Raw genomic sequence first — 26,052 nt, 5'->3', positions numbered from 1 at the left:
GCAACAGAGACAGAAATGTGTTTGAATTAAGGAGCTCTGAATTGGTATTGACACCAGAATGCAGAACGTTGGACATCAGTCTGACAACAAATAACAGTTTCCCATCAAAAAAAACTAACAGCGCTTCACATTCAAATTTGTTAACGACAAACACAAGTGCGGGAAATTGTAATTCAACCCACGACGTCTATCTCCCAAACGCTGCACAGAAGTTAATATCCTTGGGCAGCGAGAGAGGTCAAGAGGGGAGCGAGCATTACAGCAAAGCAACAACCTTCGGCTACAGAGAGTTTTGTTTGTGTGGTTTGGCCACTCGGTGCTAAACAAAGAAGTCCGCTTGTCCTCAAGTAAACTGCTAGCGCGCTTAAAAGACGGACTGACTGCGAGAGTTCAACTGCAGGCGTGTAGAAAACAATCCATACATTCTTAGCAAGCAGCTCTGGACGTCTGGACATTAACTCGAGAGGGTGTTTGTTTGGGGAAGTGGCACCATAGCTATGCATTTAGTTGATTTCAGGCATTTGATAGTTGGAATTTTGGAACTTTTATGAGATAAACAGTATGTGACACGGAACATCTTTTGAACTTTGAGTAGTAATACAATGTTTTCTGACTGTCGCCTTTTAAATTTGTGTGTCGCCAAAACCCGATCGCACACATATACAGCTAGCGCTCTCAGCAGTGCCGACTTTACGATCTTTCTAGTCGTATTCACATTTGCACTGTTCTTAATACTATATCTTACTTTGGTGATCTGCTCCTTCCTTGAGTAACCGATGTCCTTGTTCACGTCATGGTGATTGCACCGTACTTTTTCAGAGTGACGAGACGTTGTGATGTGGATTTGAATTTGTGAAGCCTTCTGCACCTTTCATGAACATCCCAGGTGAGCTATCGCTTACACGCCACAGATTGGAGTTTTTCAGTCACGGCACATGCTTTACTACGACGAAGGGTTGCGAAACACGCACCAAAGTTATTACAGTTTCAGTCCAAAAAAAAGCAGGACACATTTCCAAAATACAAGCATCACTGTAAATAGCCTACAGATTAGGTTCCCCTCAGCTGACAGCAGGGTAGCGCCATAGTTTCCTGTGTGTGTTATTGATATTGCTTTGCTTTGTACGCCAGGGCTCAGTTGCTGTGTGTGTGAGCGATGCGAGATGCATGTATTCTAGCTGTGTGTCAGAGCATATTATGACAAACAGCTTCCCAAAGTGACTGATTGCATCTTGCCAGGACGATAAATCACACACCCACTGGTCCTGCCACCACCTCAGAACGCACACGCAAGTAAACACAAACACACACAAGGAGCCAGACAGAACTTCCCACCGTCACGATTTGATTTTGGCTTCCGCCACACACACACTCACGCTGCTTGTCAGTTGAGACTCTGGCTATTTCTTTGGGAAAATACAGCTTTTTTTAGGGGGGAGGGACACATTCATTAGAACTCATTTGAGGTGACATTATTCACAATTTACTCCGAGGACATTATTTATATCTCTGGACTGTGATGAATTCAGCTGGTAGCGTTGTCACTATTCCACTAGTGTGACTGAGGCACCTTCCTGCTCAAATACGTAGCCAACCTGAGGCGTGAATGTGTCCCAAAATCCATTTCTCATCTTGTCCCTCCTAGTCACGACCTAAATTATTTAACTCTGACTCCTGAGTCTCTAATTGTGTCACTACCAGGACAGTCCCAAAAGACTCTCTTTCACTCTTGCTTCTACTTTCATGTTGACAGTGGTCTCCACCCTGTCTGCACTCTCTTCTTCACCTCACTTCATTTCTGTCTATCACTCTGGTATGTTGACCTCAAATAGTGGAACTGTTTTCACCCCCTCATCTTCCTCCTTCCGCCTCCAGTGTCTTCACCTCACCTCACTACAAGTCACTATTTCATCGTCAAACATCATCATCCATGGAGACTCCTCCCTGGATTCAGCTGTCTCTCCATCACCAAAGCAAAGAGAAAGAACTGGTGTAGTCCGACCCTCAGCATTGTCCTCATACATGTCCTGCACAACCCTCTCTGACGCTTCTGACCTCCACACACAACACGACACATACGCGTCGATCTCCCTCAGATCTAAGATATTTCCCGCCAATATCATGATGATATTTTTAGGATGTCACGTCATCTTCATCAAGCGGTGGGTTGGTGACGCTTCATGAAACATTGTCCTCATTTACAGACTTCATTAGGTGGCGCTCTCGGTTATAAAATGATGTGCAGTTCCATTGAAATGGTCATACAAATCTAAATATTTTAGATCAGACAGTGCCATCTACAGGCCTCTGAAAACTAGCACACGACAGTTTACTGAAAAACAAAAGCAGCCACATTAAGACAAGTGACACTAGTGTATTTTTAATATCAAATGTTCACCATTGACTCGTGAAATGAATGAATGAACCATGTCCTGTTCAGATGGCAGCACCTGAACACATCATTAAAGATGCTTTAGTTTTAGCAGAGCTGAGCGTATTTAGCGAGTCGATTGGTAAGAGTGAGAGTGAGTCCATGAACTTCTATTTTAAAAGTGAGTCAGTTTCTCCCCCAATAAAAAGAAAGGAAAACAACTGTAAAAAAAAGTGAAAGGCAGTGGAAAAGATGTGTATGGCTACCGACACAGTTGGAAAATGATGCTTCACGACATGTAAAGTCTGCAGGGAGACGTTTCAATACCATTTCTTTAAACAATAAAATCCAGTAACAAGAGTCGTGCTGCTCACCGATGTGTTTGCCCTTCATGTGGTAGTAGAAAGAGACACAGTACGCCACTCTGCCCGAGCCCTTGGGCCCCTTCACCGAGGTCACGTTGAAAAGAGGGGACAGGAGACGAGCCTTGTCCCACTGGACTCGCGGCCGCGATGCTTCGATGTACATGTAGTAGCCTGAAACCAACAGCGCTCCGTTAGTCCCAGAGTCTCTGGAGAGCGGCACGAGCAAGAGTCACGACTTCCTCACCCTCCTTTGTCCCGCTGCGGTCGGTCTCCGGGCCAGTGTTGGCAGACCGCTTGGGATTCTGGGTCAGGTGGTTCTGTCGTGTCCAGTCAAAGACATCCGTCCGGTCTTGGGTGAAACCGCAGATGCGTGCATCTTCAAAGCCACACACATGGTCTGGAGCGATGGACGAGAGAGAGGAGAAGAGAAGTGAAATGAAAGAGGAAGATTCAAAGTCGGTGAGTGGATCTTTAGAAGTACTCTGAAGTCCTGGACTGACAGAGCTAGAGATGCAAATACTGCGCGTGATGACAGCAGCTGCTGGGCATTTAAGATGTTGATCTGAAGGGTGGTATCTTGATTCACCTTAAAAATTGTTCCACACATGACACTTTTCTGGTTTACAATCCTTCTATAAAAACATGGCAGCTTTGTGCTTTCAACACTCTGTGTGGTTCTCTCTTCTAACAAGTGACCTCGTTTTTGGCCGCTTTTTCCCTAAAAAGACAAAAAAGCACTTTGTGTGTTCCGGAGTTATATTAAGCTGAAAAAAGTGACTCAGTTATCGTCCTCTTCCTGCAAACACTGTCCTTGGCTGTCTCCTTTTCTCCGCTCGGCTCGCCCATTTCTGTCACGCGCAGACTTATCGGCCGACCGACCATCAAGGGCGGTGAGTAACGGCTGACGTCTCACAGCGTCCGAGGCACAGGACGTTGCACGCTGCCACGTACGAGCCTTTGCTGTGTTTCACACTCAGCTCTCCTGTTTGTGGGAGCAGTCTGGTCCAATCTGCTGCTGTCTTCTGCCTGGCAGAGCTGATCAACGGCGTCGCCAAAGTTTGCTCTTTTAATGAAGAAGACACAGGCGAGCCAATGCCGAATATGAAGGAATGAACTTGTCTTTTATGTCCAATTAATGCTCCAAATTCAAACGACCAGCAAACAAGTCAGAATGACCACCAAGGTACAGCCAATCGCGTACGCCAACGTCACCAACGTCGCTCTAACACAGTCAGAGCCGGTACAGGTACCAAACGTGTCCTACCTGCCGCGGAGTGATGACGTCACATCTGGTATATACAATATTTTTTTATGTTTTAATGAGCCAGAGGAACTTGAAATGAAGAATTACAAGGCGATTTCTACTACATACTTAACATTTATTTCCACAAGAAATGATGTTTGTCACGATTCGTATGCAAAGTTTATGTCCGTGCTTCTTCGCAGTCTGCGGAACAACGTGTCGTGATTGGCTGACACGTGCAGGGCGTTGTTTTTATTTTGTATCGCACAACAATCAAAACAGACATTAATTATGTACTTCTGAAGGTATTTTTTCAGTCGTAAAAACAATGCCCTGTACGTGTCAGCCAGTCACGACAAATCTTTCAGCTAACGCGGAAGTTGTAGGAGCGATTTGTCGGGGGTGAAAACTCCTTCATAGATGCATATTATATGCCTACTGTGGAGACTATTGTGATTTCTTGCGCGATATCAAAGAAAAACAAAGCTCCATACACGTCAGCCAATCTCCGGAGACTGCGGAGAAGAACGGACATAAACTTCGCAAACGATGATAATGCGCAAGAAATCACCAAGAAGTCTCCACAGTAGGCACAGATACATTGTTATTCATTTACCAGGGAAAATATGCATCTATGAAGGAGTTTTCACCCCTGCCAAATCGCTCCTACAACTTCCACGTTAGCTGAAAGATGCGTCGTGATTGGCTGACACGTACGACTAAAAATACCTACAGATGTACATAATTAATGTCTATTTTGATTGTTGTGCGATACAAAATAAAAACAATGTCCCACACGTCAGACAATCACGACGCGTTGTTACGCAGACTGCGGAGAAGAACGGACATAAACTTCGTAAACTATTCGATGACAAACATCGTATTTTGTGGAAATAAATATTACGCATGTGGTAGAAATCGCCTTGTAATCCTTTATTTCAATTTCCTCTGGCTCATTAAAACATAAAAAAAAGATAGCGTTGCCGGATGTGACGTCATCACTCCGCGGCAGGTAGGACACATTCGGTAAGCGGACACATTTGGTACCTACACTGGCCGTGAAACCTGTGCTGGCTGGACGTGGCTTCAAGCATACAAGCTAAATTAGACTTCTATAAAAAAAAAAATCAACGCGGCTTGCTAATTTCACCCCGCCGTCATCAATCACAGCACAACAACAAGCTGGAGAGGATGAGAAATGTGGAGGAGCGGCGGCGAGTAATTGAGAAAGAGTCTCACCTGAGGGTCTCGGGTAGGTGTAGGCTGGAAGAAAATTACAACGGAATTGATAAACATGATACAAGCAAATGGGAAAACACATTTTAGCTGTCAACACAGAGGAACGAGACCTGCTGAGATGGAGTGCTGAGTGGAGAGATATGACTCTGTTACCCAGGATCCATTTGTTTAATTTACTTTTTAATGAGGTATCCTGGTAAACAGAGACGTGCAAATTGGTCAAAGATTGCTGTGTCGCTGGCGAAAGCTTGAGTAAATGCAACCACCATTTAGGGCTGTCAGTAGATTAACATTTTTAATCTCAATTCATCGCGCTAAAGCTGAGTTAACTCGCGATTAATGGCTATTTAATAACACACTTTGCGACTATTCAAAAAGTATTTTAAGAGATTTAACCAACACTAGAGGAGCTAATAATGCTCTTAATGTTGTGCTGTTAGCATGTTGCTGAGCCTCTTCAGAGCCTGCGAGGTTATTCTAAAGAACGTTCTTGACGGTATCACTTATGCTGGGTTGTTGGAATAAACAAATGTTTTGCTATAAGGAAAGCAATATTGGCCACTCTGCTTGTTGAGAACATCTTCCTTTTAGTTTAAAAAAAATATTGTTTAACTACTGTCTAACTATACTCCAACAATGTCCACTACTACTTCCTTCGACTACATAAATAAATAGCATCATTTATATTCACCTTACCACTTGTTATGAATGTAATTGACATTATGATGTTACTTTTTATCATAACTGTTATTAATGCAGTCATTATCGTTGTCTTCCTTTATTTACAGCATCATTGACGATAATATAAATAGTATGTAATGTAAAAAAATAAGGACCCAAGTGACATAGTAGTTAATAGTTAAAACATACAGTAACGCTATTGTGAATCAGGCTATATATATATATATATATATATATATATATATATATATATATATATATATATATATATATATATATATATATATATATATATATATAGCATGATTTAACCTGCATGATTTAACCATGGAAAATGGCAACACTTCGTACAGCTGTAGCTGCCGCGCTACACTGTTTCACTCAACATCTCTGTGAGATCATTGAAGAATCGACTGAAGTACCAAACTATAAAGAGTTTGCACTTACGTTCAGAGTACTGTATGATGCGGCTGACGAACTCTCCGGTGCTGTAGGTGGTGATGGGGGCCAGGCGGACCTCGTAGGAGAGAGGGATCCTCAGGTCTGATATGACATGAGAGATCAGCACCCCCTTCTCAGGCTCCTTCCCTCTGAGGTCGATCTGCTTGGACATCAGGTTGGCCTTGTTCTGAGTCACCAGGGGAAGACAGGAAACAAATGTACTGAACAGACGGGGAGTAAAAGCATCAAGGATTTCCAAGCAAATAGAAGACGGATCAGATTTTTCTAACAGCGAACAGAATTATTGAATAATGTCAGAGATACTGTTAATCCTCCACTTAGCTGGATCCTGCCTCAGAAGTGATGTGCGATTATGGGATTTGTTGGAATAACAAATCGACCTAACAGTTTAAAAATCGCTGCAATATATTTTCACAAGAACTTCTGGACTGAAGCTCAATCCTTTAAAGGGTGTTGTTTGTCAAAGGTTACAAGAAAACACTGCGATTATGTGGAACTATTTTACCCCAAAAAACATCTAAAATACTGGGGATGAAAGAGAATTCGCATGTTTTATTTATTTTCTATTGAATGATGTGGTGAGAGATTCTTTTATTAGAAAAATAATAATATAAAAAAAACTAAGGAACATACTGAAGCATAAGAGAAAAATTATTTTAAAAAATAATAAAAAAGATAAATAAATAAAAATACAATTTAAAAAGTTGTATTTGAAATATATTTCAATTTAAAATATAAAAATACATATTGTTTAATTCAATAATGAAACGGGGGGGGGAAACAAGACGATACTTGAAAAAATTCAGCATGTTTCAATGTTCCGAAAAGGAAATATTGCAAGTCAATCATGACAAAACATGACAAAAAGTTATGAAAGAAAATATTCAAAATATAATGTTCATATTTTCGTTCTTTTTCTTGAGTTTGGAGGATCCAGCCTGATACACAATAACGTTATTGTATGTGAAATTAATTTGACTTATTTGATTATTTTAACACTTCATATAACCCTATTATTTATTGGTAATAACTAAAATAATTTAAAATGAATAGGTGCGAGCTAAGAAGCTACAGACCCCAAGAGCTGCCAAATTCAATCAAGCATAATAGCGCCAACTAGAGGACATTAGCATGAGTGTGCGCTGAAGCAATTTCCTTTGTCAACAGTATGTTTCCGTTCATAGTCCATCACCTCACTCACACTCTTCTCAACGAATTGAAGGGAACCTGGAGGATCAACAGCTGGGATTCTGTGTCTGTCTTGTTGAAGTACAATTAACAGTTGCTCCTGAAACTGTTCCACCGATTGTTGTTCTGTTTTTTTCCTCTTTATAAATGGAGCCCTCGGCGAGTTATTCCACCCACAGAGAGAAGGATCCATTAGCTGTGTATCTGCCTGTGATCCGGCTACTTAAAGACCCGTCAGCGAGCTCAATCTAATGCATCGGGTCAGCCACTTCACGCTAGCACCTTAGTCCGCCCACAGCCGCCATTAGCAGGTAATGCATGCAGCCGCTCGCGAGCACGTGTCCAGGATTCATGTCTGAAGTGCCTCCATGTTCCCAGCCATCCCGGGCTACACTCTCACATCACGGAGCGACACAAGCAGAACACAGCCTTCTATTCCCGCGTCCGGTTTCATCGACAATATTTTGGTGCTGAAGTAGCAGCGGGAACGAAACTGGATTCAAATCGTGACTGTAATTATTTTAGATCTGTGGTTAAGACAAGGTCACCGACTTCATTTGCTCTGCTTCCGTCACACGACTCTCAGATCGAGACGTGTCGGCTCCCGGCTTTATATTCCAACCAGACTTCAGATCCAGCCGATTCCTCACAGACTCAGAAGAATTTGGTCGACTGCAATTATTCCGCGAGTCCCTGACGGCGGCCGCAGCCGCAGACAACACACGCACAAGCGGCTCTTCAATCTTTCATACTTGTGTGCCACTTTCCCGCTCCTCAACTTTTATCTCTCGTCGGGTCACGGAATAATCTCTGCAACAGTTTCTGAATCTGGAGATGTGACACCAGGAGGAGGAGCGACGTCACAATTCAGACAGTGGGGCATCATGAAACTGCCGTCTCATCGAGACGAAAAAAAACAAAAACTGAATAAAACAGATTTACTCAAGACTAAAACAGACAATTATGTATGAAGCAAGGCCACAATTTGCTTCCTTTGAAGGTCGATTTGATCTCTGCAGCCTGGTATATTGAACCTGTCAGCTGTTTTGCGCAAACATTTTTGAGCATGTGTCAAATGTAGCTTCAGTGTGCATGCGATTGTGTTCAGTAGATGACAAAACCCATGCAGTTTAGAGCGATAAAGACTCTCCGTTTGTCCCGTCTTGGGGGCTCAGTGTGGCTGCCAAGCCATTTTACAGACATGTGATCCCCCGAACAGCCGCTGTTACAGCTCAGTTTTCGCGATCCTGTTATTCGGAAATAATGTCATCGGCTTTTTGAACGAAGCTCAGTGTCATTTGGCTCTCGCATCACTCTAAACTGGCCACAATTTGAACCATGAAACACCAGACTCAGGTGTCCAGAATTAACCTTTGAAAATGATATAGTTCACATGTCTCCAGCAAAAATGAGAAAGAAGGCGTTTAAGAGAGCACAGAACTCAGGATTAAAACTACATCCTTCACTATGGTGCGGAGTCGTTTATGTCAACAAATCGACAGAGTGTCAGGTGATGGCACTCATGAGAGCATCTGGGCCGTGTCGCTCGCTGCACATCGATGTCAGCAAAACTGTTATTTGCATACTTGTGTTCAATTCTTGTTTGACTGGACCAGACTCGAAGGAAACTTTTGTTTTTGTCCATGTTTTTCGTCCGTGATGCAAAATTATTGAGCACATTAATCCAAAAAATTCAAATCTATAATGTTATTTCAACACAACACCAGCAAACATCTGTGTTAATAAACTCCCATGAACCTTTGAAAATCCTCTTATGAACTCTTAGTGAGAAAGAGCAGCCCCAAAAAAATACTTTGACTTTGGCCACAATAAAATCCATAGTTTTTAAACATGAAAAGTAAACTTCTCTCTAGTCTGCAACGGATCTCTCCGTATGTCCGGCAGAGTGCGCAACTTGAGTTCTGCGACCAACAGACTTCAGTCATTTTGATGTTGAAAAACACACCGTCATGTTCATGTCCACCTCCGTGATGTGTTATCCACCTGCTTTGAGGGTTCCACTTTGTTCAAATACATTCCATAACATGAGATTTCATCTTTAAAAACAGACTTCTGAAAGTGTGGCGGCTCACATTTACGCCGCGGTGGCGCACCATGCCTATGGCGGGAACCCTGAAGAGGGTTGGATAAATAGCATTTTCGTTAGCTTGTTTGTTAGCCATTAGCGTTCATGAAAAACAGCGCAGAAACCTGGTGTTGTGAGGCAGGTTGGGGTTCAGTTGTGTTAATTTCACCTGAACAGGGAGGCAGCAAAGTCACAGGCGATCAACTCAGCGAACGCATGAATCATCCTCGAGCCAAATCATCCGTATCGTTCAATCAGCCAGACGCCGAAATGCCACAGCGGATTTGACCCAGCGATATTTGGGAGTGTGGTAACACTAGAAGGCCGCACACATCCTTTCCAAAGCCCAAAAGACGGCGGATCAATGCGGCGCCCATGTGTGACAAAGTGGATTTCAGCTCCTCGGCCTGCGGCGGCTCCAACACAGAGGCGTGGATTCGCGAGGAAACGGGCGCTCGGAACAACGGCAGCCATATTGTGCGAGGCATGACTGGCAGCTGTCCCGCTGCTGTCAAGTGTGTGTTCACACGTCGCTGTGCCACACACAGCCATTAGTGGTGTTGCCCGCCTGTCAACAAGACAACAAAGCGTGTGCAAAAGAGCAGCCGGTAGATAGAAACGCGGAGTGACAGACGGCGCTTATTCAGACGGCGAGGGAGTGTGAGGTTAATTAATCGCTTATCCTCCATTAATGGCTCCGTTCTAAGGATGATCCGGCAGCTCATTGATATTAAGTGTCTGCAAATGAACGATTCCTTTTTGTGCTGCCCAGAAGAATGGCGGGGGAGGGTCGTCAATTATTCAGAAATATGATTTAATGTCCCGCTCCTTCGTCCAGATACTTTTGATTTCTCATATATATGATAATGAAAGAAGTGTTTGATGGGCAGAGCGTGTTTGCCCACGACTCGGTCAGGTGACCACGACTGAGGAGATGGACCTGCAGGTCGACACGATGTGCATGGAAAATGGAACCGTACTTAAAATTGAACAGAGTCAGATATGTGTCAAATTCATCACTCCAGTTTTGTTTATGTGGTGACACTGTGCAGTGTGGGGAGGACTGAAGTACAAGTCACAGCTCAATAGATTCATGCGCAGTGAGCGGCAAAGACTTGACTCGAAATGACTCTTAACGTCGACTCTTAACATCCAAGAAGAAGAAGCTGAGGAACTCATTGAATTAGTGAGTCACACAGGTCCGAAAGAGTCCCACAGACTCAAGCAAGAAAGTCATTTTGATGTGGCTGCAAACTGTAGACTCATATCTTTCACGAATTCTACGGGACGTGATTATCCCGACGAGTTCGCAGGAGGTTTGATCCACTCATGGAGGCCAGATGTATTCCCAGCTGACAGAGACTCGATAGCAGATGGGCCCGTGACACTGAGCCAGGAAGTGTGGAAGTTATTATGACTTGAAATTGAACTCTTCAATCCAGTGATTCGACTCGTGACCCACAGACTCGTGGTTCCTTCGGTCAAGTGTTCCAATGAATGAATGAGTCCATTGTGAGTGAGTCTCTGTTTACACAGCTCATTCAACTGACTCATACGAGTCCTTCATATTAGTAGAGTCATGTCCCTCAACAGGAAATAGTTCTTCAAATATCCTCGCACAGATCAGCAAAGTGAGTAAGGACAACAAACGTCTAAAGACAGGAAAGATCTGAATGGTTCATTCACTTGAGTCACAGAGGACTAAAAAAAATTCCACTTCCGACTCAAGATTCACATCATTCAAACTTGAAACAACAAGACTATAATGACTTACAACCTGATGAGTCTATCTGGTCATGAGGGATCAAATTTCCAACAGAGACAAAGACACACATCTTCATGTGCGCTTCAAGTGTCAAGTCCAGTCGAGCGTGAAGAGAGACGCATTAAGTATGTGAGGAACCGCAGGAGTGAGAGCGCTGCAGCAGCTGTGCAGAAACTATATTTGGAACTTCAGGCAGACAAAGGAAGGTAGATGGAACTTGTGGTTCTAATACCATGAGGATATGAGAAAGAAATTATCATCAAACCACAGTGGACGCTCACCAGCCCAGCGTGTGATTCATAAATAAATGTAAATAAAAACGTATTTCTGAATGAAAAAAAAACTAATGCCTGTTAAGCAGGAAACATTAAAACACCAATATACAGTGTGTACACCATGGAAGCAAAAAAATACTGGAAAAAGTAGAAAAAAAATAAGTAAAGAGCATGATGAGAAAAGATTTTGTGAAACAAAGAATAAAGATGTCGAGTCAAAATATAGAGTGGAAAATATGAATCAGTACGTATTTAAATACAGTGTGTGAAAGGAAAAATAGACAAATTGTTTTCAGAGATAGATAGATAGATAGATACTGTACATAGATATGAACGTATAAAGAAAGAAAATATATTTGTTTTCTAATGAATAATAATGATAGCTTGGGTAAATAAAGAAAATTATTATATTATTATTATTATTATTATTATTATTATTATTATTATTATTATTATTATTATTATTATTATTATTATTATTATTATTATTATATTACATTTTTATGTCAGAGGCCATCTATTCTGAATATATTTGAGAAAATAGCAAACTTATGAAACAATAATGAAACATTATTAACAAAATAAATAAACGGCGAATATGTGCAGGACTACTACGAAAACTTTACAATGAATACAAAATTCAGGAAGTAAACTTGAATAACAAAAAGATAATCTGGAAGGTCATATATACTGGAAAAATTCAAAGAAAACGGGTAACAATGACAAAATACATTATAGCTAGGAATGTATTGTTGTAAAAGATGTAAATATCAGACAAACATAGTCATCAGCAAATGAAACAAGACATTTTATTTCGCCATCAGTGTTGACGTTTTCAGAGTGATGAGTGACAGCCCGCTCCGCCGCCGCTCTACACAGAATGTTGCGGGTCCTCTTGCGTCTGTGGCGTCTCCCAAGAGAGTCGCATCATTTGGAAGGTGTTAAAAAGATCCAGTGTTGAGGTGTTAAGAGGATGAGCGGCGGAAAGTGTTGCAGGGATAGATGGCTTGTGAAATTGCCATGGTATTACTTTCCTACGTTCTATTTAATAGTGGAGAGGGCCGGTGAGACTTGTTGTCTCTCTTTAATTTGCATCTGATTCCACTCTTCACACCCTTTCACTCGCTTCACGGCTCCAACACTCTGCTTCACCGACGAAACACGGTTTTGTATCGCATCAAAGCCAAGGAAGTCACGAACCAGCTGAGGCTGCAGCAACACGTACCTTCCGGACGTTGACCCAGTAGCCGATGATGCGGTCGGTGGCCTCCGGGTCTTTCTGGGTCCACTGCAGGTTGTAGGAGTAGTTGTTCCCCTTCAGGATCCGGACTGGGTTCGGCGTGTCGAAGTAGAACTCGGCATTGTAGGGTTGAGCTGTCGGTGGACGAGGAAATTTACTAACTTGTCGACACAATTGAACATCAAAAATGTCTGACCTGAGACGTTAAAGGTGCATGTCGATGTCCCGGCGCTGTTGCTGACTCGGCACTCGTACGTGCCGTTGCTGGTGGGCTCCAGCTTGAACTTGAGCTCCGGCGTCTCCTTGAGGTCCGGCATGGGCATTCGGACGAAGTCGCCGTTACGGAGCCAGCGGATGTCGTTGAGTCGCGGCGGGTTGGAGCGGAGGACGGCGCACCGCAGCGTCACCATCTGGTAGTTCCTGGAACGGACGTCCTGAAAGACCGGGTCCAGGATGGGCGGATCTGAGAAGACAACGATCTGGCAGTCACATACCGTCTTTCGTTGAGAGTCCTTTGACTTTCAACTAATTCTGGTGCCTGTGTTTTTCATCTGTCTCTTGCTGTTCATGACTTTTGACCGTGACAAACAGAGAATATTCAGTAGTTTTTTTTCAATTTGAAGAGCCATTTTGAGTGTGAACAGTTTGAATGAGGATGAAGGGAGAGAGCTTATGGAGTCATGTGTCTAGATTAACCCATGAGTTACAGATCTATTTTGACTCAGGTTCACTAGTCACAAATCTTGCAATGTATTTGTTACGAAGCCCTCTACTGCACGTGTTACGGATTATAAGTCAGTGACTTGTTGAGTCGTTGATTCATATCCCAGTGACTCGAAGAGTCAGGTTCGTTTTAATTCACCTTCAGTTTGCGTGAAAAATGTCTCTTTGATGGATCGACGGAGCTGAAGGATGGGTGCGGGGTCAAAGGTCATAGGGAAATTCTCAGACCTGATTAGTGTGCGGTCACAAACCCTGCCGTGAACCCACACACACATTTGTGAATAGTGATGAGCCGCCGACTTTGAAAAGAGCAGCAACAGGGTTGGTTACGAAGAAAAGGAGTGAATAAAGTGTAAATAATCCAATTAAAATAAAGAGCGTAGATACATTTACAACTTGCTGAATAAAAAAATAGATAAATGTATGTACAAATATAAGACTCCAGTCTAAAATAAAATTATATATATATATACATATATATATATATATATATATATATATATATATATATATATATATATATATATATATATATATTTAAGTGCCCTGTTGTCATGATACGCTTTTATATTGTCCCTTGATTCCCTTTTTGAGTCTCCCTCCTTTCTTCCACATTCATTTCTCCCAGTTCGGTGACGCTTTGTTTTGGACTTATTCCATTGGACTATTTCAGTGACGTTTTGGATTTGTTTTTCTGTTTATTTCTCCCGGTCCCGTGACGCTTTCTGTTGTGATTTGTGCATTGTAATATTAAATCATTGTATTTGACCCGCTGCCTGCCTCCTGTGACTCTTGCATTGCTGCAATTGGGTCACTCCATGTCTCGAAAATGACACCTGTGACAGACAGGTAACCAGTTCAGGATGACCCTTGACCTTAGAAGCTAAGATCGACTGCAGCCAATGAGTGAAAGAACAAGGCGAACACAAGAACAAGAATAAGAGAACAAAATGTCAACAAAAGACGATGAAGAAACTGTTAATGTTAAAGAAAAAACGTTTGATGGAAAAATAAAAATGTATAACAAAAGCCAAAATTCTGAATATGTCAAATAAATAACAATCTGATTTTGCTCTCAGATTTCATTGAGAGACAAACAGTCTGGTTCCAAGGACTTGCCTGAGGGTCTGCATTAGTGACTCGTGTAATCTTATTTGAATCTCTTTGAAGTCAACTCCGAGTCTAACTCCCGACCTTCCTCACCAAAACATCAGTGACAGAGCTCCGTCCGACTCTCCAGAGATAAAAAAAAAAACAAAAAAAAAACAGTTCCTTCTACCTCTATATTTCTGTTTCGGTCTGTGTGTTCCCTGCTGTTTTGGACTGTGTGTTCCGCGGAGGGTCACTGGCCACCTGGTCCATTAATCAGACTGGGCCGGTCCAACAACAGAGATGCTCTTCAGCACTGACTAGTAAATCCTTCAGGAAGGGACCAGTTAACCCATCGAATGGATGAAGTCGCTGAATTGTGTGACATCAGATGGTAAGTGCGACCACGCAATGAGACAACAACATTTTATTGAGTTTAATTCATGACTTTTAAATGTGTTATTTCCATCTTGTTTTTTATGCATCTCCCTTTTCTGCTTATCTCTTGACTTCATGTTTTTCGCTTGATAATTTAATTGCTTTTTCTGTTTAAAATATAGAAGTATTTTAGTAATATTATAGGAATGTTGGCAACACTTTAGATTGGGGAACACATGAACTATTAATAAGGTAATGACTTGCTTATAGAGTCAACTTTCAGTGACCATGCTACGGTCAAATGCAGTCAGGACGGTGACTAAAACAAAAATATGAATAATTGCAGGCCATTATGTTGCTGATTCCTATAAAAATAAGTAGTTAGTTATGGTAATATATGTTTCATATACTAAAGTGCGACCGTAATATGACTTTCCTTATTTACAAAGAAAGAAAAATACATTAAAAAATGTGTTATTGCATAAAAATATTAGTATCTTTGTGTTATGGTAAAAAAAAAAAAACATTTTCGCAGACTTTAGCACATTTCTTTCGGTTAAAAAAGTTAGAAAACAATATATACAGATTTTTATAATGCTAATGGGTCTTTTTTATTTATGAAATTACATTTTATATAAATTATATAAAATGCATATAAAATATATAAATATGTTTCATATATTATTATTTTATCTTTATTGATATTTAATTTATATAATAAATTTGATATTTTAATGGCTTTTTCTGTTTAAAATATACAAGCATCTTTGTATTATTACAGGAACCGTAATATGGCTTTCCTTATTTACAAAGGAAAAAAAAAAAAAACATCAAAAACATTGTGTTATTGCATAAAAATATGATATAGTTATAGTTACTTTTTTTATAATAGTATCTTTGTGTTATGGAAAAAAAAATAGTTTTCAAGTTTTCATTTTTAGCACATTTCTCAAGGTTATAAAATTACATTTTATATAAATTATATAAAACGTATATAAAATATATAAACATGTTTCATACATTATATTTCATCTTTATTGATATTTAACTTATTTAATATTTTCTTTTCACAGTATATCTAACACTCACATTGCACGTTGAGCTGGACTTGCGCTTCGCGCCGCTTGATGTTGAGCCCGTTATACGGCGCAGTCTGGCACCGGTACGAGCCCATCATGTCCCGGCTGACGTTCTTCAGCCTCAGGCGACCGTTGGGTGTCTCCACCAGGGGTTGACCCGACGGCATCAGCAGGTCCTTCTCCAACCGGGACCACAGAATAGGCGGGCGAGGCTTCCCATCCACCACCAGGCACACCAGTTCAGCCGTGCCACCCTCACGAGCCACGACCGTCTGACCACCAGGGGGCACCGACAGCATCGGGGGAGACACTGTGGAAGAAGGACAATCGGTGTTCCAGGTTCACACATGGACGTAAAACTCATCCATGAAAACCAACATTTATTTGCGCTTCCTGCAGTGGAACTCACTTCCTGGGTAACGTGGGAGCAGTAACACAGTGGCCGCTCGCTGCTTAAGTGCTACAATTATCTTTAACCACACAGAGCTGAAGTGAAGTTACTTATGCAAATTACAGTCGACTGAAAACAGCAGCTCAGAGCCGGAGTCTGGACGGCGAGAAATGAACTCATGCGTCTGCTGGAAGTGTAGCTAAATATTGAGAAATGAAGATGAGATAAACAAGGATGGCTGGAGACTGAGATAAGGACAGAGAGAGCAGAGATGGATGGAAGGCGGAGCAGAGTCATCGACCGATCTATGGTGGCAGAGACAGGCACTTGAGTTGAGACAGACACGTAAGAGATAACATGACTGATGTGAGGGAAGCGATGAAGAGATGGATGGCGGACAGATTGATATGGATGGATGGATGGATGGATGATGGATGATGGATGGACGATGAATGGATGGATGATGGATGGATGATAGACGGATGATAGATGGATGGATGGATGATGGATGGATGGATGATGGATGGATGGATGATGGATGGATGATGAATGGATGGATGGATGGTGAATGGATGAATGATGAATGGATGGATAGATGGATGGATGAATGGATTGATGGATGGATGAATGGATGGATGGATGGATGGATGGATGGATGGATGGATGGATGGATGGATTGATGGATGATGGATGGATGGGTGGATAGATAGATGATGATAGCTGGGTGAATGGATGGATGGCTAGATGGAGGGATGGATGGATAGATGGATGGATGGATGATGGATGGATAAATGGATTGATGGATTGATGGATTGATGGATTGATTGATGGATGGATGGAAAAATGGATGGAAGGATGGCTGGATGGATGGATGGATGGATGATGAGTGGATGGATAAATGGATGGAAGGATGGATGGATGGATGGATCATGGATGGATGGATGACAAAATACATTCTCACTCACCGCTGTTCTGTGAGATGTTGACGTCCACTCTCAGTTCGGGAACTCTGCTCCCAGGAAAGTTGGCCACGCAGCTGTAGGTGGCCAAGTCCCTGAACTTCATGTCCACGATCTCCAGGCTGCTGGTTCCAGGCGCCATGTCCGGGTCGCTGCGCAGCAGGATCAGGCTCTCGGAGTTGTAGACCAGTGCTCCGTTCTTGTACCAGGTGTAGTTGACCTTGTCCTGCGGCGTGGCGTCCACGTGGCATGACAGCTTGAGGTCGCGGCCCATTTGGATGGTCTCGCTGTCCTTGTTGGAGTCTGGCGTGATCTGGAAGGTCAGGTTGCTCATCGCTGTGTGGAGGAGTAGTGGAGGTGGAATTAGCTGAAACAACGTCAGCACGAAAAGTTTTCAAAATTTAGTGTTTGAATTTTTGTGTTAGGATTATGGAGAATTAAATGTAAATAAATTAACTATTGGTGAGTGCGAGCTGTGAATAATTTAGAAGTTTTGAATAATAATAATAATAATAATAATAATAATAATAATACAGATTTTATTTATTTATTCACCATATTACAAACAATACCATAAATAAAGAAATATATCATAATACATGAATAATAATAAATAATTATATTCAATATTATACTAGATACATTGTTGCATGAAGGACATGAAAGACACGTGCAAGAATGTAGGATAATAAATAATTCATAAGAATTTAAGTGTGACAAAAATTATGATAAAATAAAAAATATTAAATGCAAAAAAATTGTGTTTTAAGCATTATTATTATTATCGATAATAACAGCAACAAATATCAATATCAAAATTGCTTCATGAAAAATAAAATATTACTAGAATTCATGATTCATTATTTGTATTATTCCTCACGTGTAATGAAGAAAGTTTTAAATATGTTTCCAAAATAATAGCAAAGAAATTGAACAGTAAACTGTTGCTGTCCTCTCATGGATCTGAGGGACCTCAGTTTGCCTGGAGACTGCCTCAGTGGGCGACCTGGAAGGGAGAGGTGGGAACGAAAGCCGAGGCAGGGGAAGGCATGAAGAACAAGTGAGCCACATACAGAGGAGAGTCACGCTGGAAGAAGAAGGATGGGGGAACAAAATCAAGGACAAAGAGGAACTCTCACTCTGCCACATTTAATTTTCACTTTCAAAGGCGATGGTTCTCCCAACAGACTTCTGGGCAGAATACAAAACAGCTCCGTGCCTCCCAACCAAAGAGGGAACAGGAGGAGAGGTGGAGCGACGGGGAGAGGGTGCGCTTGATTTCCACTTCATCCTGGCTTGTTAACAAGATGTCTGGGTGGAGCTGGCGATGAAAACATGATTGCGCAGTGACCAGAGAAAAGAGCTTCATGGGTGCAGGACGAGACAAAACAAGCAGAGCAGTGTCACAATAGAGACCATAGCTCTTGAATGAGAAGACTAAAACTTATAATAATTGTTGAATACCGCCATGAAAGGTCAAGTACCGGACAAATCCTTAAGAGAAAAAGAAAGACCATGATCAAAACCTTTTCAGTATGAGAGACAAAAACATCAGAATAGACTTCTAATGAAGAATATATATTTTAAAGACCAGTCAAGAGCAAACCAATTGTGGTGGAGGTGGGGTCGGGTCCATACATCGAGGCTTCCGCATTGTCGATCCTGACTTTAAGGGGGCCAGGTTTAGATTGTTAGGGTGGACAACTTGAAACAAGACTGTAAAAAAGACTAACTGTAACTAGGGGTCACGGACAAGACCAAGTTCATCTGGACCGTCCCAAACCGACCTGGATTTTAAGGACAGTGGACCAAGTACGACAAAGATGAGCCAAAGCTGAGACCATTTTTTTCAGACCACTGCAACTCAAAAGTGTCCAGTCCAATGACCAAGACAAGCACACCTGGGACTTTACGGGTTACTTTCACAAAGACTTGCAGGCTTCATAACCTACGAACAATAAAGGCTAGCGCCTTAACAGCAACACTACTTTGCAAATCTACCACTATGTATGGATCCCTTCAGCGTTTCGTCACCTGGTCAGGTGAGACGATGCGTTCAGGATCATGAACTCAGTAGAAATCCACCCTGCGAACATTCTCACTCAGTGTTAGCTCACTGTCGTATCCGTCGCTAATTGCTTTCACTCCGCTCGAGCTAATTGTCGAGAGTAAAGATGATTAAAGAGGCTAAAAATAGCCGACGGCTCGCAGAAGAAAAGACTTGTTTTAGACGTCGCGTGAGTTAGCAAAAGAGCGATACTTAACCCACCTTTTCTCACACGATTCCCATCCGCTGCCCGTAATGACGGATCAAGTCCTCCGCGGCCACTTGCTCAAAATGAACTATCACATCCTACGTACAGTAAGTTGGGCGATGATAAATCACAGGCAGCGGGGTGTTTTCATCCTCAATATTCCAGCTCTGACATTTTAAAGTGACTATGATTCATGTGCTGGAGCGAGACTCAGTAACAGATCCATGTGTTTCCACTCATTGTAGCGTGATTGAATCGACTCTATTGTTCAAATGAAGGGTTGTGTTCATGTCCTTCACAGCTCGTACAGCTTTGGAAGAGACTGTGTCCAAGATGGGTTGTGGAAAGACTGAGATAGGTTCATGAGGCTTCGTGAAACAGTGTCCTCGTTTTAAGAGCCCACTAGATGGCACTCTCTGCTAGAAACTGTTTGGGTTTCAACAACCTTTTCAGTGAATCCTCACGTTATTTTAAAACTGACTGCGGTAACTACTGAGCTCTGAAAATGAGGACACAGTTTCGTGAAGCTGAACTGAATGAGCTCTCATGATTCATGTTCTCATGAACGCCTAATGCAGGAGTGGCCAACCAGTCAGAGGCTAAGAGCCACATTGTAATACTGTGTTGCTGAAAACAGCAACATCCTACAAACATGTCAGGCTGCGAGGCGGCAGTATGGCGGTTAAAGCTCATCCCTGTGTGTCACAAGGTTGCTGGTTCACATCTGCCATATGTCTCTTGTGCATGTATTTTTAAAATTCATACATTTTACCCTGATCCTCCTGGAAATATCAAGCGGCGTAGATAGAAATGCGTGCTCCATTTTTTTTACTTCTCTATTTTTGGACGTGGCTCATGCCACCAATAACGTGGCCCCGGTCTGTGTGTGAGTGAGCCACGCTGCAGACTGGAGCCTCTCATCTTCACTCCACTGAATTCAACAGACTTCACCACCATCAACAATGAATCATAGGTGAAGTTTAGGGAAGGACAAAGTCAAACGTGGAACTAAGTCATGTGAGTCGTGTTGATCGTGGATCTGATGACTGGTCTTAGGACTCACGTCGGCATTGAACGTCTTGAGGTTTGAATGGCGAGGTTTATTGTTTAGTTAAAGTTAAACGCAAGTCAAAGTCTTTGAATAATATTTTGACATTTTGCCGGAATAACGCTTACTTTTAAGTCTTATTTCCTGTATAAACTATCATCTCAACAGCAACTTGACCAAAAAAGCATGGAATCTGCATCAACAGTGGACAAAAAAAACTCCACTCAACAACCGTCCACATGTGAAACCTAGGGACTGAGAATGTGTGGGATGAAACCTTTAAGCAGCAACCCTTATACAGTCACGATAGACATTCTTGAAGTTGAAGTCAGACCAAGAGAAATAATCTAACAGGTGATGATGAAGACACAGGTGTTGAAAACCAGGACGTTACGCGGTCTGTCAGGAGACAAACCCAAGAGATTCTTGAAACCGAGAGAAGGGTTTTAAATGGTAATCAGGATGAGATTTGGGGGTCAAAAGAAGACCAAGATCAAGACCATGCCAAGTTTACAACAAAGCAGGGAACATTGAATGACTAAAAGGGTTTTGGAACTGACTTCAAAGAGTGTTCATGGTTGGAGGATTTGTGGTTGGACACATGGACAAAATCAAGAGAGTTGTTTCCAGATGAAACCAAGGTTTTTGGAATTCAATTCTGAGCAAAGACAAATATTTAAAGCGTCTTACGGTCTCATTCATGTGAGCAAGATTTGACTCAGTGCCGAGACCTTTGAAGTTGGAACTCAAAAGAAAGACATGTGAGGGTTCGAAGACAACACAAGAATTCACAGGGTCAGGAAGATTTTGAAGTGGCCACCGGGTGGTTTCTCAAGAGTGTTTCAGGGAGGACAACACGATTTATAGGGATACGATGAAGATGTTTAGGAGGTGACACCAGGCCATGGCAGATTTTCACTAGAACCTGCCACATCAGCATCAGAGTTGGAAGAGAAAAACGCCACCTAAAGTAAGCGATACAATCGTGTTTTAATAACTGTTTTTCATTTGAAGGTGTTTATTGCGTTTGTACTTTAGAAAATAAGTTTCCATGACTTTTTTTTTTAGCGTATAAAAGTCGTAAAACCATCCTGCAGTCACTCACTCCTGACGACGAGGTTGAAGTTCTTGCGTGCCGGGTTCCCCACGTTGTTGACGGCCGAGCAGTTGTAGAAGCCGGCGTCGGACGGCGTCACCGCACGGAGCATCAGAGTGGAGCCGCGGACCTGAGCGCTGAGAGGAAGGGGGTCGGGGTACCGGGACCAGGTGATGGTGGGAGGAGGGTAGCCTGACGTCACTTCACAGTTGATGTTCACATCCTGTCCAGGATCCACCACCACCGTGTCGTTGACCGCCAGTCGGATCATCGGGGGCGCTGTACAGACACAAAGTTTCGCATTACAAACCAGGTAAAACATCATGACCTCTAGTTTTGGCGAAATGTTGAGTGGCTTGTAACATGAAGCGGAACTTGAGTTCACTTTTCCTTGGCCACTATAACACTGACTCTCAGTGTTTCCAGAAAACTGATGCCCTTGTAGTCCAAGAGACAGTCAGAGATGATACACCTGCATGACCTCGGAGCAGGGGTTACAGTAAGTATGACCTTGGCATGGAACGCAAACACCATGTCTTCTATTTCCCCTCCATGAGCAGAGCTTGTTGACACCAGTTCACCAGTAGCTCCACCTCTTCTCTGTGTGGCGTCTTCTGACTTTGCTGACCAGACACGTTATGCTGGTCTCCACAGCAAAGTTGGAGATGAGTTTGGACGTGAACTTGGCAGTGTGTTGTGAGTCAATGAATGCAGCGTCAGAGGACAAAACTGAACTACAGAAGAGTTTCATTCACAACTTCTGACTAATTTATTTATATATTTTTCAAGATTTATGTTTATGCAGAAATGGTTTGGAAAGCCTTCAAAGAAAAGGGCAAGTTGAATGCTTTAACCTTAAGATGGCGTGAAATGTGATCGTGGACAGAATAAACCAAGGAAAAAAAAATATATGAAGCACAAAGGTGAAGTGTGTGTGTGGGCACTTGGTTTAGCTATACATGTGGGGACCAATTCTTAGAAACACACCTACTTGTGAGGACATTTTGCTTTTAGTGGACATTTTTACCGGACACCACACGTCCAAAACTCAGTTTGAGGATTAAAACTTCAAAATAACTGGGTCATTATAACTGAATTTAAGTTTGGTTCAGAGTCCTGGTGAGGGTTATGCATTTGTTTTGGATGATTAGGTTTAGGGTGAGAGGCTGGGGAAAGGGTTATGGCAATGAGAGATCCCCACAAAGATAGAGACTCCAACGTGCGCGTGTATATACATTTGTAAAACAATTTAGAAAAGAAAATTTCACTTCCTGTTTCAGCAGAGTCTGTAAAGCGTTTGATAACATTAACTTAAACCTAACTTGACCCCGAGCGACTCATGGCTGCATGTCGCCAGGACTGACTCATCTGAGTCAACATGCATGGTGAACTCGACTGACTCTCAGACAAGACTGGGCTACATAAATGGGCGACTTTATTGAATTCACCTGTAACCATGCATCGCTAACCTGCAGCGTTCACACTCAGACTCATCTCATCTGCACCCCAGAATCTGTTGCCTGCTTTAGATGGACTCCGACTCATAAGAGAAGCTGTGACCTACGTATTAATGAAGAAGTTCATAAGCCCATTCCGTCAAACTAAAATGTTTCTAGGAAAAGCAGGGCGAGTCTTTAAGTAAGACCCACTTCTTGCTTGCAGTTGACAGCGTTGTGATAGTTGCACCAGGCGGTGGTCATGAATGATATTGTAGCTAGAAAACATAGAAAGACTGCTGTGCTTTTTCATTGCTGGAATCATTATCTGGCCAATTTAATAAGTGACTCATACAGTAACTTGTTCCCTTCCTCTGCCTCATGCTTCTGTCCTCCTTTCTGAAGCACGTGACCTAACAAAAGTTCAGGATGACCCAAAACACAAGCGGGCGAAAAAGAGCACAGTTACCAGACAGAGATCGATTGGACCTCAGCAGGTTCCAAACACGGAAAAAAAAGGCCATAGCACGGGGCGTGCAGTAGACTTTCCAAAGAAGCTGGAAAGAGAGGAGGGCAGGATTAAAAGCAGGAGAAGAAAGTAGAAAGATTTATTGCTCCGATTTAGAGTTAAAGACATCGAGGTAAGTCCAGCGCAGAGCCACAAAATATGCTGAATTTAGTGTTTTAATTTAATTATCATGGCACTTCATTTACTTCAGTGATGGATCGGCCAACGCTGAAGGTGCAGTCAGCGAGATTTTTCATCATGAATATAATATCATTGGAGCATCCCTTCGGCCCTCTCAACACCAGGGCTGGACTGGTGATCTGGTGTGCCAGGCAAATTCCCAACGGCTGTCCCACATTAGGGCCTCTTCCATTTGTCAAAAGAAAGAAAGTTTACCGCGCCGCTCCTCAAAAGAAAGAAGTGAATTTCTCCCTAAATATATTTTTGCTCCCTCATTGGCAGCTCTCAGGATGAAGAACCCATTAGGGAAGACTGGAAGCAGTGGCGACCCCTGATGAAGATGGTGTTTACGTCGGCACGTTGGATACCACTGTGCTCAAGTTACAAGTATGACATGGTATGTGCTTGTATGGTGCACGTTTACAACACCATTGTTTTTTCAACAATAATAATTTTATTTTTTTATTTTTTTATTTTAGTTTTATTTATCTATTTTGCGTTTTGTTAGTTTTTTTTTTTGTGTGTTTTTGTTTATTTTTTGCTTGTTTTTTACTTTTTTAGCTATTTATTTTTAGTCATATCCATTTATGTAGTTTTTCATGCTTGATTTCTGATCTTATATTTGGTGTCCAGCCTCACAAATTCAACTACATACTGTAACTAGAGCTGTTATACTGAGTGATGGTTTGTGAGGCTTCATGAATCAGCGTCTTCATTCCCAGAGTCCACTAGATGGCACTCTCTGCTCCAAAACATTTTTGATTGGAACAACCATTTCATCGAAACCTCATACCATTTTAAACCGAGAGCGCCACCTACTGAGCTCTGTTTCATGAAGCCTCATCGGCCCATCACTACTGAAAAGCTACAACGCGTCTGAGAAGCCACCGCAGTTGGATACTAACGTTTAATTTTGAAACTCAGTATCACTGAATCAAATCATGGTTCATCACATAAAAGTCGCCCAGACTCAGATAAAATGTACCTGCATGAGAGGCATTTCCAGTGGTTCAGGGAATTAATGAAACACTAGGTGAGAAAGGCGGACGGAACTGCGGATTTGAGAATTATAGCTTCAATTTCCTGAGGATGTGTATCCGACGGTAACACCGGGATCAGTCGGCTCTCGTCCCAAAGTGATGGGATTTATGTGCAGCACAGCAGCTTACACTCGCACAACAAATGTCTTCATCCCCGACGCTCACGCCACCTCACTCTTCCTCCCTGCTGCATCCTCTCAGTCCATATTTCTTTCTCTCAACTGCGCCCGAGTCGAGTGTCCAACTGTAATTTGTCAGAGACACTTTGCCACTGTACGTGTTTGTGTGGTTAAAATAACATCAGTTTGGCTTCACTTAGCAGTCAAGAACCCGAGTCAGCAGCCTAAAATCTGAACTTGAGAGATGTGATCCAGGCGACTAGAGCAGGTAATGACCCGGCTGTAATGTGGGAGATGGAGGATTGTGGGCATCAGTGCCAAAGTGGCTCCAGCGGCAGTCACAAACACCAGACTACCTGAAGGGCACAGCAGTGGGGTCATACTTTCTGTTGTCTGCTGGTCTACACCACTCTTGAAAATATGGGATTATTTCTTGGAGAGGGTCTACAGTTTGGTGAATTCAGGAATCTCAACACTGCTCTTTACAGACAATGAGCTGCTGTTTGCTCCTTCAGGCCAAGAACGTCAGTCATCAAAGTGGTAGAAAGAAGAGGTCCACTTCCTTCAAGAAGTTTGTTCTCAGGTGGAAGGTACTGTCCAGACTGGGGGAAGGATCCTTCACCAGTTGGAGAGCCTCATGTTCCTGAGTGATGGGAGGATGGAGTCGGCCTGGTGCAGCGTCTTCAGTCACTCTTAGTTTGTCGTGGTGATGAAGACAAGATCTCCATTTTCAGGTGGAATTCTTCTTAGACCTGTAGTTACTAGCTTTGTCGAGACTGACCAACAAGATCACACTGAAAGAGTCACCCAGAAAAGACTCAAAGTAGAGTTGCTGG

General features: G+C 42.4%; 1 protein-coding gene across 3 annotated transcripts in view; it reads right to left on the bottom strand.

Moving 5' to 3' along the window:
• Positions 1-26,052, bottom strand: part of LOC128758949 (MAM domain-containing glycosylphosphatidylinositol anchor protein 1) — a 194,075-nt gene that overhangs the window by 30,942 nt on the left and 137,081 nt on the right. For all 3 annotated transcript variants that reach the window (XM_053865466.1, XM_053865467.1, XM_053865468.1), the window contains 9 exons: positions 21,943-22,212; positions 17,541-17,870; positions 16,195-16,494; positions 13,112-13,378; positions 12,901-13,049; positions 6,347-6,527; positions 5,219-5,242; positions 2,981-3,133; positions 2,746-2,907 (listed from right to left, as the gene is read on the bottom strand). In XM_053865466.1, coding sequence (XP_053721441.1) covers positions 2,746-2,907; positions 2,981-3,133; positions 5,219-5,242; positions 6,347-6,527; positions 12,901-13,049; positions 13,112-13,378; positions 16,195-16,494; positions 17,541-17,870; positions 21,943-22,212 — 1,836 coding nt within the window. The remainder of the gene's footprint in view (positions 1-2,745; positions 2,908-2,980; positions 3,134-5,218; positions 5,243-6,346; positions 6,528-12,900; positions 13,050-13,111; positions 13,379-16,194; positions 16,495-17,540; positions 17,871-21,942; positions 22,213-26,052) is intronic.

This window comes from Synchiropus splendidus, chromosome 5 (assembly GCF_027744825.2).
Source record: "Synchiropus splendidus isolate RoL2022-P1 chromosome 5, RoL_Sspl_1.0, whole genome shotgun sequence".
Lineage (NCBI taxonomy): Eukaryota > Metazoa > Chordata > Actinopteri > Syngnathiformes > Callionymidae > Synchiropus > Synchiropus splendidus.
The sequence above is the reverse complement of the archived record's forward strand: the minus strand, read 5'-3'. Positions and strand labels throughout refer to the sequence as shown.